This window comes from Apteryx mantelli, chromosome 1, assembly GCF_036417845.1.
Source record: "Apteryx mantelli isolate bAptMan1 chromosome 1, bAptMan1.hap1, whole genome shotgun sequence".
Taxonomy (NCBI): domain Eukaryota; kingdom Metazoa; phylum Chordata; class Aves; order Apterygiformes; family Apterygidae; genus Apteryx; species Apteryx mantelli.
In genome coordinates, this window is record NC_089978.1 from 5,288,529 (window position 1) to 5,301,831 (window position 13,303).

A 13,303-nucleotide genomic window follows, 5' to 3' on the forward strand; every position below is an offset into this window, starting at 1 on the left:
TTGGATTGTGAGATACAAAAATCTTAGTTTATTTAACAATGTTGTTAACATTTAATACAAAGACACAAAGCATTCTCATATCAAGGACTTTACAGATTTTATTCCATCTTCTCTACCACCCAAACTCTGTTCCCAAAGAAGTGACAGGAAATAGCACTGAACAGACAGTTACTTGAAGGGTTTTAAATTTAACTTTGCTTTTAATCCTTGGCCAACCTTATTTCCTTTTAGTGAAGCTTTGTAACATTCCTATTTCCATTCTGCTCCATTGACTCAATGAACAGGTACAAAAATATGGAAAATTCTAGGACAATCTAGAATTCTGTTCTACTTTCAATTTTATTTCTGAAGTCCTAGAATTCCTAAAAAGGCTTCTTTGCAATGAGCCATGATTAGCCCCATTCAAGTGTTAGATGCAAGAGGTTTTATTGTTTTTTTTTTTTTCTTTAATAAACCCATAGTGGTCACAAACGTCAAACCCTGTTTTAAACATCTGTAAAAGCATTTATAGACCTAGATGTCTAAGCTTAGGTCATTAAAAGAAAGGTTAACTCCCGATAGTCACTGCAACGTCTTCAGTTTTACGGCTTATTCTGGAAGTGCCACAAGAAGAATCTGAAAGATACAAGACACCAGGTTTACATAACGGGCATTAAAACACGAGATTATTAATCTTTACAAAGTAGCAGCTATCCGTTGCTCGCAGTCGCACAGGACAGCGGTTTACTTTAAACTCACTAGGGAGTTAATTTTCAGAAGGGTTGAGCAGATCTGAATTTAGGTCAGCTAAGGACAGTGTGCATCTACAGTCAACAGTTGTACGCTTGTGCCCTGGAAGACCCTATCACCCCACCCATGGACACAACAGTTAGTTCAACACACAATTACTGGAACCGTGTGATGCGATAGACAAAACACTGCTTATTACAAGATTAATAGAAATGTCACATATCAACTGTCAGCAAGTCTTCCAGGAGCTTCATCAAGCAACTGTCACATCTCATTTGGGTAATGAGCAGTAACATGCACCATGAGTTGCTTTAGAGACGGAGCAGCACACTGCTCTCTCAAGGATCGCCAACAAGAAGTTCTTGCAAATTCTGTTTTTTTGCAGTTCAGAAAGTTAAAAGTACTGAGCTGCTCCTGCGAGTACTGAGAAGATCACTGCATGCTCCCTCTCTGCCTACTCGAAGTGTAGACCCAAGCTGCCTTCACATTCCTTTGCGGGATGATTAGCACACACCTCAGAGAGCTTCCTTCTCATGCTGCATCTTCAATTGATTATCCTAGATTTTTGAACTTACTTAAATTACATCAACACAATGAGGCTGGTGGTTGATCGGAAAAGGCCTGTCCCACACACAGCTCTTGACCACGTCATTCTAACCCTTGACACTGCACACACAGGTCACTTCATCCACCCTGACAGGGACCAGCTCCTTAGCTGTGATCAGCAATGGCTTAGAACCAGGCAACCCTATCTACTCGACTCTTGCAGCATTAATTTCTCACATCCACCGGCTACACCATGTAAAGCACGGAATAAGGAGCAGGAAAAATTCCCCTGACTGTACACAGAGTGTACTACCTGCTGTGCTAGAAAATCACTCAGTACCACTTCCAGCAGCATTTTCAGATTCCTTAGAGTTCTGCTACCAGCCAGTAACTCTCCTTAATCCTTATGTTTATGGGAGAAGAAGCATTCAAACATGAATTTTCAACAGACAGATTTTTTTTCTTAAGCATGGACAGAAATCATCTTGGAGACAGAGCAGTCAGAGCCAAGCTTTCTGTTCACTAACTAAAAGTCACCCCTGTAGAGCTGAAGAGTCTCCCTTATATTTTAAAGCACATCACTTATCAAATAAGATAACTGTCAAGTGGTAGGACAACTCATATCTTGACTTTATTTGGAACAGCTCACGTCGACACCGCCAAGCCTTGCGGCAGGAAGGGAGCGCCGCTGAAAGTTTACAGCTGTAAAGAGCGACCAAAGAAAAGTTTGGAGCTCTCACACCAAAGAACACATACAAATTCAGGACCAATGACAGCCGTTCAGATCTATTAGCAAACACAGGGATATTCAGAGACTTTCAGAAATGCAGGAGTATTGAGGGCAGCAACAAATAAAAATAAGCCATGGAGAAGGAGGGAAGCAGATATGCACCACCTCTCCCTAACAGCCCGTCTTGGTGACTGCAGCCTCTTTCTCAGCAACACTACAATCTCGAACCAGCTACTTCTGATCGCTTTCACTAACTCTCTTCAGCCTCTTTCTCCTTCCCATCTGTGTCCCTCCTTCCTCCACTCCCTTCCTTTTTTTCTCCCACAAGTCTCCATGAAAGCGGTCCCAGAATAAGCTGTTCTTCCTCTCCAACCCAGCACGGGCTAAGAAACATTGGCACATCTTGTAATGCCGCTGGGAGTGGAAAAGCAGTAAAGGCGATGGTAGGCAAGAGCGGCACAACTGTGTGAACAGAAGTTCTCTGTAAGCTGTGCGCTTTTAACAACGATCCCGTCCAAGGAGCTTGGTAACTTTACCAGGAACCGTTCCTGCTCCACTTACAGTGAAAGAAGAGATGGACTTGCGACGCTGTGAAGTTTTCTGCCCCCTTGGAAGGCCTGGGAAATCTTGCACGCTAAGGGCGAAATAATGGATACTAAGGACAGCAACCTCCTAGCAACGGCTCCAGTATTCATACATCAGCATCCAAGAACCTTTCTGAAATCAGATGATTCTTAATCCACTAAATCTACCAAAAGGCTGATCTGTCTTCCAGACAAGCATGTACGGGCAGGTTACCCAAACAGGGTGATAGTTTAAGCTGACACGTAATTTTGAACAACTACACGACAGTTCATGGAACAATACAACTATCTTTTCCTTCCCTAAATCACCATCATCCTTATATCTCAAGATATTTCCTGTAGGCAGCCTGGGATCATTTGCATTAAACAAAGTAGAGAGAAGGAAGGTTCTGCAGGACTGAAAAGCATTGGTGTCTGAGGAAAGAAGAACTTACAGCAGCATACGCCCTCCTCAGTGATCAACTTCTGCGTCTTCAAATTGCCCTGCAACTGCCGGTGCTATGTCCACCTCCATCCCATCTGGAAAAAAAAACCCAAACCAGCCAACGCTATAAAATACTGCAGCGCTCACAACAGATGGGATTATCACACAAGAGACAGCGGGTGCCCTCTGCTGCTCAGAGATTACCAAAGTAGAAAATGCCTTTGCTGAGCTTCTGAAGTGCCCTAAGAAAACACCGATGTGCCCTGAAGTTGTGGTTTTGTTCCAACTGTATTAATTGGTCACTTAAAGATGTTGCCTCTTCCTATTAAAATATTCAAACACCAGATTTAAAATATTTGATTTTTTAATTTAAGGTTTTGTGTAACGAATGACCTGAGTCTTTTTATGGCTTTTAATTAGACTCAAATAGAAACAGACTGGATCTTGTTCAGAAACCACTCTCAGTAATCATCAGGTTGAAAAAAAGGATGAGTCTCCTCAGCTACAATGGCAAAAAATAACAGGAATTCTGAAACTGAGCAGCCCCTCTGGATATTAATAGGCTTAGCAGATCAGGAAGCAGGACCATAGCAAATAAGATCAGAAATGCTAATAAAATGGCTGAAAATGACTCCAAGACATGTGATAGACTTACTGGTCAGTTTGCTTTAATTTTTCAAAATTTGGGCGTTCAGAAACCAGACAAACCAGACAAAAACTTTTAAATGAAGGACATTCCACAAATGTGAGTATATCCTCTAAAGACATCTTTATATTATAGAACTTAATTTACAAAGTTGTGGAACAAAGAGAACCTATAAACAAGGGACTAAAGCAATTAAAGGTTTTTAAAAAAAATCATCCGAATGCATCAGTAATGGATTAACTTTATTATGATGACTATTCTAGGCAAGCTGATAGTTAGAAACCCACAAGAGCTATTTCATTTTCCATCATTAATCCTTCAAAAATGTGAGCCCATAGTAAAACACTGAGTTTTACATCATAACAGGAAGCAATATCACTGAACTACTTCTCTGTCCTTTTCCCAGGTAATGTATTGCTCAGGTGAAAACGGCGTGCAAAAAGGACAAAATCTGAGAGATTTTTCCATCAAAAACAAATTTTACTCCTTAAATACATGTTTAAACAGCTAACAGTATTCAGAGACCTTCAAAAAGCCAACTTTTAAAAAGAGCAGATTGTTTTTTATTATTTGTTCCAGTATATTTCCAAGATTCTGAACTCACACTGATTTTAAACAGAATTATTAGCCTATACTATAGGATACTTACACACACACTGTTGCCTGTTTAGAGTGGGAAATTGCTTCCTAAGCCCAGTGTAGACTGACAAGTTTAATTTTTCCGATCCTAAGTCGACTTCACCCTACCGCTATTTAGGAAACGGTATCAATAACAATCAGCACTTCTTAACACAGTGGTCCTCAAGCCATGACCCGCAGCAACATGCTGCCTGCAGGACCACAGACATTTTTATATCCTGTAGCTGTGAACAAAGATAAAACCGCCACTGACACATACAGCGTGGTACGATATTACCCATAGCACGATACTGGCTCAGTAGCGGTACTCACAGCCTAGTCGGACTGGAAAAAACAGTTTTAATGTATTCTTCAGTGGGTGGAAAGCATATCTTACCTTCAAACTCCCTTACTGAGTCTTCTGTTCGCACTCCAGCCATGTTGTACTGGCTGCTCACGGACTGGGCTAACATGCCCTCTAATCTCTCCAAAGTGGCCTGACCTTCTGCAGTTAAATGCGACAATCCTTCTTCGTAAGTGTAAAAGCTCGGGATGTCGCCTTGCCCTAGTTCTGCGAAAGCAAGTTGATGTTCATCAGGTAGAAATTTAGGAGCCTGGATCGAGCAAGGCTGGGGGGAATATGACAACAACTAGACAAATTATGCCAAAATCAGCACACACACAGCTACCGAGAAAGGTTGTAAAGCTGCTTGTGACATATTAACATAACACAGTAGTTACATGAAGAGACCAAGCCATAGCATGGGCACGGAACTCGTTAAAACACGTTCTCTGGAGACAAGACAGATACTAATGCCTTGGGGCTTTTGAAAATGAGAACAGTAGAATTTGCCACAGTTAAATTACAGGTTTTCTGCTAATTTCTGAGTTTTATACTGTGCTTTTTTGCCATAAAGAACGTTTAGGCGATATCAGTAATAAGGAACTTCTTAACGTACACACGATACAGAACCATTCTCATGACAAAAACTGTAAGAGAAGTTCCAGGTGTCCGGGTGCTGACAGCTATTTGAAAAGAAACAAACATTACTAACCGTGCGCCTCAACATCGTACTCTTCCCCTTCGTAATCGTTGTCTGAATCTTCGTCTTCTGGATCCGGGTGCAGAGCTTGGCACTCGCACATCGCTGAAAACATGGCTTCCACTGTGCAAACAACAGAATTACCTTCTCAGCAAGAGGCCAAAGACGACGCTAACAGCTAACTCGCAGTGCTTTAGTCGGCTGGCATGAACCACGAGGGAAGAGAAGTGTTGTTGAAGGTGCGTATGTCTCAGCCGGGAGGCCAGTAGCCTGCAGCACTGCCTACCAGCTGAGACCAGAGGGGGACTCCCAGGAACCACGTTTGTGCAGCTGGGCTCCTAGCTCAGCTGGAAAATGGCAGCTTACAGCTAAGATGTTGTTAGGAGCCGCTTTTGCCATATCTTAACGGTTTCTGCATGGGTCCAAAAACCAAGAAGCCAGCGCTACTCTCACCTTAGGGCCAAGCAAAGCTTTATGGTTAGGAAGCTTAAGAAAACAGCTAGTGATATATAACGGGCACACCCTGGTCATGCATGGATATGACCAGATGCTGAGGATCTGCCTTGAAAACACACGGATGCTAGAAGTGACATTTCCTGAAATACAACAGGGCAGCCAGGAGTTGCAGAGATGGAGAGAAAAGCCTGCCTTGTTTCTCCATCAACACCTTGTAACAAAAAAGCAAGAAATCCGGGACTGAGAGATCAGAGAGAGCGAGAACGTTCCTTTACCAAAGCAACCACAGAATTCTTATTTGATAACATCACCCAACAAGCCAGCAGCCATGCTAAAACCAAATCAGGTTTCCTAGATCCAGCCCGGTGCTTTATCCTTTAAGCAGTACTTTTTTGCTATTTCACTGATGATAAAAGTGAGACCGGGCTATCTATGGGCAATCCAATCTGTGGTTATCCACTAGAGGATTCCTTGCAGCATCAAATACAGAAGATTCCTAATACTTAGATCTAACAGTAAGCTCTGTAACAGTTTGGACATGACTGCTTTCCAGTGGTACAGCGTCTGGACGCTGGCACGTTCCTAATGAAATTATCACTGGCTCAAATATCACTGAATTTGTAATTAAAAATGTTTACCATGTAAGTTCTCCAAAAATTTGGATAGATTATATTATCTGTGTTATGTATTTATACTTAAAAATCTTATATATACAGCCCTGGAATTTTCATGGAGTGGCTGCTCAACATATTCCAGCTTAAACCAAGATAAAATTGTTTGCTTCATGCTTCTCAGCAGACAGAAATCAAGTAATTAGCCAAGGAGACTAAGGATCATATCATTTACATCTCTGTATCCGAGTGTCTTCCATATATAGCAAGGAATATTAACACTTCAGTCAAGCACTGAACTTTTATTGGGGAAAAGCTAAAATACGAGTTCCCTCTTCACTTACAGGCTGATTTGTCACTAGGTACAAATCTGAATTCTGCAATTGGTTCAATATCGTCGTCGCTGTCATCTTCCTCCTCCTCCCCTTCAGCCATGGGTGCTTCTTTTGCGTCATCTTCTTTAAGAAATGGAAAGATTTAAAAGAAGCATGTTTATTTAAAAAAAAAAAAAACTGGTTTATTTATCTTTTCAGGAATATACGTATAATCAAATCAGAAACCTGCACTCAACCTGTGAGAGCGTTCGGTAATAGGGCTCAGGTCCCATAAACACGGATAAAACACAGGAAGGCCTTTATCGATAGCACCCGTTTTAGGAACGTTGTGTTATCTTGGAACCTCTAATCCTTTTTCCCGGTTTACATTTGAGGTTGAAAAAGGCCCAAACAAACCAGCTCCCACCCACGGTGCGATCAGCACCCTTCCACGCTGTGTGCAGCGCGCACCCTCCCTGCCCGCGCCTACAACGCGCACAAAGCTTTCGGGATCCGGGTTACGGTAACATTCGCTATTTGTGAACATCAGGAAAACTGCTAGATTCTTGTTAAAAGCAGCTGTGCTCAAAACAGAGTAATTCATAATCATTATCATTTACCCTCACGGTGATAAAACTAATTTCCTTTAACACGGGTAAATTTTACGGAGCCTTAACACTGCTGTCATGAAACCAGCTAACCTCCAGGTTGCCTTTCACAGAGCTCTGTGGCATTTATGGGAGATCTACACTCAACTTCTCATTTTCCCAGGCAGTGGGCAAGATGATAGAGGTGGCAAGTATACTCAGGGCCAAAGACAACTGTGGGCACAAAAGCATTTCCCGACTTCTGTGAATCACATACTTGAAAAACTAAGCGACAATGAAACATTTTATTTTCTGTAGACACAAAAATGCAAAGAAGATAGCTATGATTCACCGCTTTGTGGCTGGGGATGCTGAGCTGACAGCTTCAAAAGCACATAACTTTCTACAGAAAAACAGAATTACAGTAAGGCTCTTCCACAGAGAGCGGCTTTTATCAGATACAAAACTGGCAACAACAGCAAGGATATTAAAAAGCCAAGAAGCTGCCAGCCGGCTGCCTCCAAAAATAAAATGTCCGAGGAAGCGACCCAATGCTCGCCCAGCTGACATCAGCAGGCACAGCTTGCTACTGCTAAGCCCAGCTCTGTTTTCAAGGAAGTCAACCTCCGACTGCCTCTCTTCACAAAAACAAAACAAATAAAAAGGGGGCAAGGCAGGGGAGAATAAGGCATACACACACACACACACACACAGCACAACAACAACTTTGAGGGAGAGAACAAGACGTACCCTACCCAGCTAAGAAATCAAGACTCCTGCAGCCACGGAAGTTGAGCTCTGGATTTAATATTATTCAGCAGACAAAACACACTATTGCAGGCCAGGCGTAGATTTGAAAACTAAATGTTCACATTTCCCTAGCTGTAGAAGATTTACTGTAGCCAGAACTTATACCAAAAATCAGTCCACAAAGGATTTACAGACAGGAGAGGCAAATCTATCACACAGGAAATGTTCCATATTTTTAAACAGGAGTAGCAAAATGAATTAAAAGCAGTAGAGAACAGCCTTCCTCAGACTAGACTCAACTTCAGGATAAATGCAATTAAAGAAAAGCAAGGAAAAAGAACTAAAGAGGTGTATGTATGTGTTTTGGTATTATCTTTAATAACAGACTGTCTGGGAATATTAGTAACATACGACAGAGGAACAAATAATGAGAAGTGTTAATAGACTAAAAATGTCTCTGCCTCCCCAGACTCTTGTCAATAGTTTCAGTATATAGACTATCTAAACAAAAATTAAATGCAAGATTTTAACCTTTAACTACAATGACTAATAGGTATTAGGAAGAAAAGATATCTGTTAAGACTTAACGTTCATTATTCTTTAGTTGAGATGGTACAGTTTATGACACACTTATTTGAATTAAAAAGTCTTCTAAAAGAAAAAATTGACACATCAAAACCAAAAAATCCTCAAGCAAACAATGAAATAAAAAGCTTTCTTTCTCTAGGTTGTGAAGAAACAAGATTGGTTAAAAGCTTAATTTTGGGGGAAATCTTTAAAGATTCATTACTCCTGGTAACATGAGTCGCTGTCATATTTTTTTAAAATAAGCTCTAGGAGAAATTAGAAAGCTTCCAGGCTAATATGAAACAGCAAGCAAAAAAAACCGAAAAAGGTAGCAATATTAACAGAAATTCAAAAAACCAAGAATGATATGTAAGCACTGAAATCATAGACGGGCAGATGAACAAAATCGTTTAAAATAAGTTCAAGAGAGCAGAGAGCTGAAGTTCAGTGGCTCCGGCGGTACATGATCGCATGCTGAGGTGCGGAACAGCACGGGAGTGACTATAAGCCAGGCTAAAGCTATGCTTCTAAAGTAATCATCCTCCGTGGAAATGAAAAAGAGAAAACACAAGGTCTTATTTAAACGAGCCATATCATTTTCAAAAACACAACCTACTCCCTTTCACAACCGATAGTTTGAAGAAGGAATCACGCCACTCAGGGCCGCCCAAAGGCAGCAAGCAACGTTTGAGGCATACCTTCAAATTTAGCATTCACCATGACGTACAAATGTTCCCATGGGTAGGCATTTAGGTCCCTGGAGACGGCGTGTAAACTTATAGTGGGATAATCCAAGGAGAACCCAAGTCCAGAGTTATCCAGCCAGGACAGGCGACTAAAAAGGGGGAGAGAGAGACAAGTTAGAGACTAACACAGGAATCTGAGGCACCTGGCTCGTACCCTTAGAAAAGCAAATCGACCCAAACAAAAAGAGTAATTCTTCAGAAGGTGGACAAGGCACCTACCCCGCTCTCTACTGATACATGATCCTGGAACCGTCTTAACGGCACCTTGCCACACATAGCTTATATTTAAAGGTAACAGAACCCTTCTCATAAGGGATGTGAATCTGATCACCCTAAGCAAATTCCAGCTTTGTTATATTTGCAGTAAAGACTGATTTCTTTCTCCCTACCTCTTTATTTTCTATGCCCTATAGATATATATCACCTCAAAGATAACAGCAGAGGTTCCAGGGTATAACTTGTAACTCAAACTGTCAAATATTCTGTGTTATTTCAAGATCAAGCACACACAAGGGAAGGAAGATCACCGTCACAATTTCTGCAGGATTATAACACAACCTCTACAAATGAGCTGTACGTGGGAAAACAACTAGTTTTGTGATCAGCAGAACGAACAAAGTTGTGGTTTTATCTAATGCCTTATGTGCTATAACCTCCGATTCTCCACATTTTCACTCTCGTCCCTAACCACAACTTGAGACAGCACAAGTTGGGCCCAGCGCAGAGCTACGGAGCTGCCAGTGGGCTGCTGCCTCTTTCCAATCAGAGAAATCACTGTCTTTCCAGCAGCTGACAAATCAACGAAACGGTTTTGGGTGGTCTGGGGCCAGCGAGGTCACACGCTGAACAGAAATACTGAGCGGCAGAAGTTGAGACCTCTGCCACTCTTGAGAGTCAACAGGTAGCTCAAAAGTTTTTGTTGGGGGACAAAGAAACGGAACGGTCGCGGACGACTCCTCGCCTCAAGAAACCAGGTTAAACACAAGAGCTAGCGAAGTGGGAGCGAGGAATTTCCTTCCTGACCTTTCTCAGCCAGTTTTCAGTGTTTACAGCTGTTAATGCAGAGTCAGTACGGGGATCCAGAGCCTCCCTGTGCGCCAGGGCGCCCGCTTCTCCCACAGGACGGGACTCCCGCACGCGATGGCTCTTTCTATTCCCTACCAGCAAGCGGCTCTGGTAAAAGCTGTGACATACTGGAAACATTCTGGGGAAAGCTGGCAGGCTCGCGTGAGCCTCGGACAACAATCTATTGAAAGCAAAACACAAGGAAACTCAACATTATACATACTGAAAGCACACGCTGCGTGAACACAAGCCCTTGTATCTGCAACCAAACAACTGAACAAAACAGTAACTGAAATTCTAGTCGGCTTCCGCTACAAGAGGAATATGACAGACGAGTACTAGGCCAGGTGGTTCTCTCACACAGTACCACCAATTTTAAGAAAGGTTCGGGATCTAAAATTTTTAATAGATAATATATTCGTCAGTGCATATCTTAGGTCATCTGATTCTCCTAAAGACACTTTTCCATTGCAAAAAAATACTACGTTTAGAGTGCTTTTCCCCAATTAAAAAAAGATACACTGCCTTAATCAACAAACTATCCTCTATAACTGTACGCCGCAAGGAGAATTTAAAGAAATTATAAAGCGCTCACACATCCCATCTACTCTTCTGGAACAACCTGACTGATTTCTGCCTAGTACGAGCACGCAACGGCCACGGGAATTGTGCAACGCGGCGGATTTCGCAGAACCGCAGGAACCACCAGCGGAGCAGATAACCCGCGGCCTCGTCCACGCCGCTGCCCACGGAGGAGAGGCGCCACGTCTTTAACGCGCTGCCAAGCTGGACTCGCACTTTAAGACACCCCCCGCAGCTGGAATACCAAGGACCACCCCCCCCCCGGGGGAGGCCTCCCCCAGGGCAGAGCCCCACAGCTCCCCACCCCCCCAGCAAGGCAGAGCTCCCCCCTTCCGAGTTCCCCCAGGGGAGACCCCCAACACAGGTACCCCGAAGGGCAGGCCTCTAGGGCTGACACTGCACCCCCCACTTCCCTCGGGGACAGCCCCAATATAGGGCCCCCCCCCCAAGGGCAGGCCACTCCAAGCAGACTCCCACAGGAGTCTTCCCCCCAAGTGCCTTCAGGGGAGACCCAGACACACGCAGACCCCCCCCCCCGGGGAGACCCCCTTCCCCTAGTCCCCTCAGGGGAAATTCCCCACACAGAGACCCCCCCCCAGGTCAGGCCCCTCAGGGCAGACCCCCATGATCCCCCGAGTCTCTTCAGGGCAGACCCCCCCCCCCCACGGAGATCCCCCCACGGCAGGTCCCTCAGGGGGGATCCCCATACAGAGAGACGACCCCCCCCCCGGGCAGACCCCCATGCCCTCCCCGTAAGGCAGACACACCCCCCCAGTCTCCTCAGGGGGGACCCCCACAGAGAACCTCCCCCCCCCCGGGCAGATCCCCCCCGATCCTCTCAGGAGAGACCCCACGACAGAGGAGGCCCCTCACACAGCCCCCCCCCCCCACCCCGAAGCGCAGGCGGCCTGGGGGGGGGAGGAAGGGGGGGAGCGAGGACCGTTTTCCCCCGGCCCGCTCGGCGGCGGCCTCCCTCCCCCGCACCTCTCGGCGATGTACAGCGTGCCTGCGCCCAGGCCGCGCCCCGCCAGCACCGCCTCCGTGTCGGGCTGCTGGTGGCGGACGCCCTCGGCCGGCGGCGGGAACCGTTTCAGGAAGCTCATGGCACCGCGCGGCCCGGCCTGCGCCGCCCGCCACCGCCGCCACCTCCTCCTCGCCGCCCGCACGGCCCGCCGGAAGCGGAACACGCCGCTCCGCCTCCCCGCGGGGCAGCGAGACGGACGCACGCCACCGCTCTAGGCACCGCTCTATGGTAGGGGAGGTGGCGGGGGGTTGTCACGTGCCCGCGGCGCCGCCGCCATGTTGCAGCTGGCGCCGCCAAGCTGCGACGTGAAAAACAGGGGGGGAAAAAAAATCAGTTTTCGGCGCTTCTGCCCTTCTCTGCATAATAAATGGGGGGTGAAGAAAAAAAATTTAAAAAAAGGCACAGAAACAGCGATTGTGAACAGCTGATCCGTCATTGCGGGGTCATTCCCTCACAGCGGCGCCTTTCTCCCTAACGCGACCCCCCCCGGGCTCCTCTGCGCAGAAAAGTGGGGGGTTTCACCCCAGAATACCCAGCTGGGGCTGAGGCCCAGCCTGTCTCCAAAGCGCAGGCCCGGGCTGTTTCCGGAGCATCCAGGTCCAGCAGATTTCGAGTAAAATTGCCGCCACCTAGAAAACGCAAGCGGCGGTGAGCGCTGAGGCGACGACACGCCGGGGCGGGGGGATCCGCTCGAGGCAGTGCCGGCCTGCGACGAGCCGGCAGCAGCACGCCACGTTGGGCCCGGAGACCTCCGCTGGGCCGGGGATAAAGCCAAGGGAAAAAACAAATCCAGCAGCTTTTCGAAAACCGTTATTTGAGGCCGTGAAACAAATCTTCGGTGGGCGGTCAGCACCCAACTCCTGACAACTGCACGCGGGGAAGAAAAGGAGTCACAGGTACCTATATTATTTATATTTTTTTAGCATGAAACTTAGTATTAGAAGTATTGTTTAGTAACTTTTTAGTGAGAAATCCCTTTTCCCTCAGCTGGGACCAGGAGCCAGGCGCTGCTGAGGGATCTCTACCAAGAGTCACCGCCAGTTGCCTGGGTGAGGCGGTGGCGACCAGGGGTTGAAGGCAGGGATGACACCAGTGCGGGCTGAGCAGATAAATCACAGCATCCAGTCTGCACCAGTGAGACGCGTCTCTTATCCGAGGACTCTCCTGATGACTATCCGTGAGGCAGCACGGCTGCAAACTCCCCTCAGACCAGACAAACCTTTTGAGGTTGACCAGTGCTTCCATGTTAGCGGGGCAGCAAAAGACCCATGAAGAGCCGAT

General features: G+C 45.8%; 1 protein-coding gene across 2 annotated transcripts; it reads right to left on the reverse strand.

The window, feature by feature from the left end:
• CLNS1A (chloride nucleotide-sensitive channel 1A) lies at window positions 1–12,174 on the reverse strand. 2 transcript variants are annotated; one of them, XM_067312216.1, is made up of 7 exons: window positions 11,983–12,174; window positions 9,304–9,440; window positions 6,732–6,842; window positions 5,333–5,443; window positions 4,675–4,848; window positions 3,024–3,108; window positions 1–615 (listed from the first exon to the last, which is right to left on the reverse strand). In XM_067312216.1, exons 1-6 carry the CDS (start codon window positions 12,099–12,101, stop codon window positions 3,041–3,043), a joined length of 720 nt encoding a protein of 239 aa, XP_067168317.1. In that variant the 5' UTR covers window positions 12,102–12,174; the 3' UTR covers window positions 1–615; window positions 3,024–3,040. The 2 variants fall into 2 exon arrangements, with proteins under 2 accessions (XP_067168317.1, XP_067168257.1); XM_067312156.1 differs by having other exon boundaries at window positions 6,732–6,845.
• Between the last annotated feature and the right edge of the window lie 1,129 nt (window positions 12,175–13,303).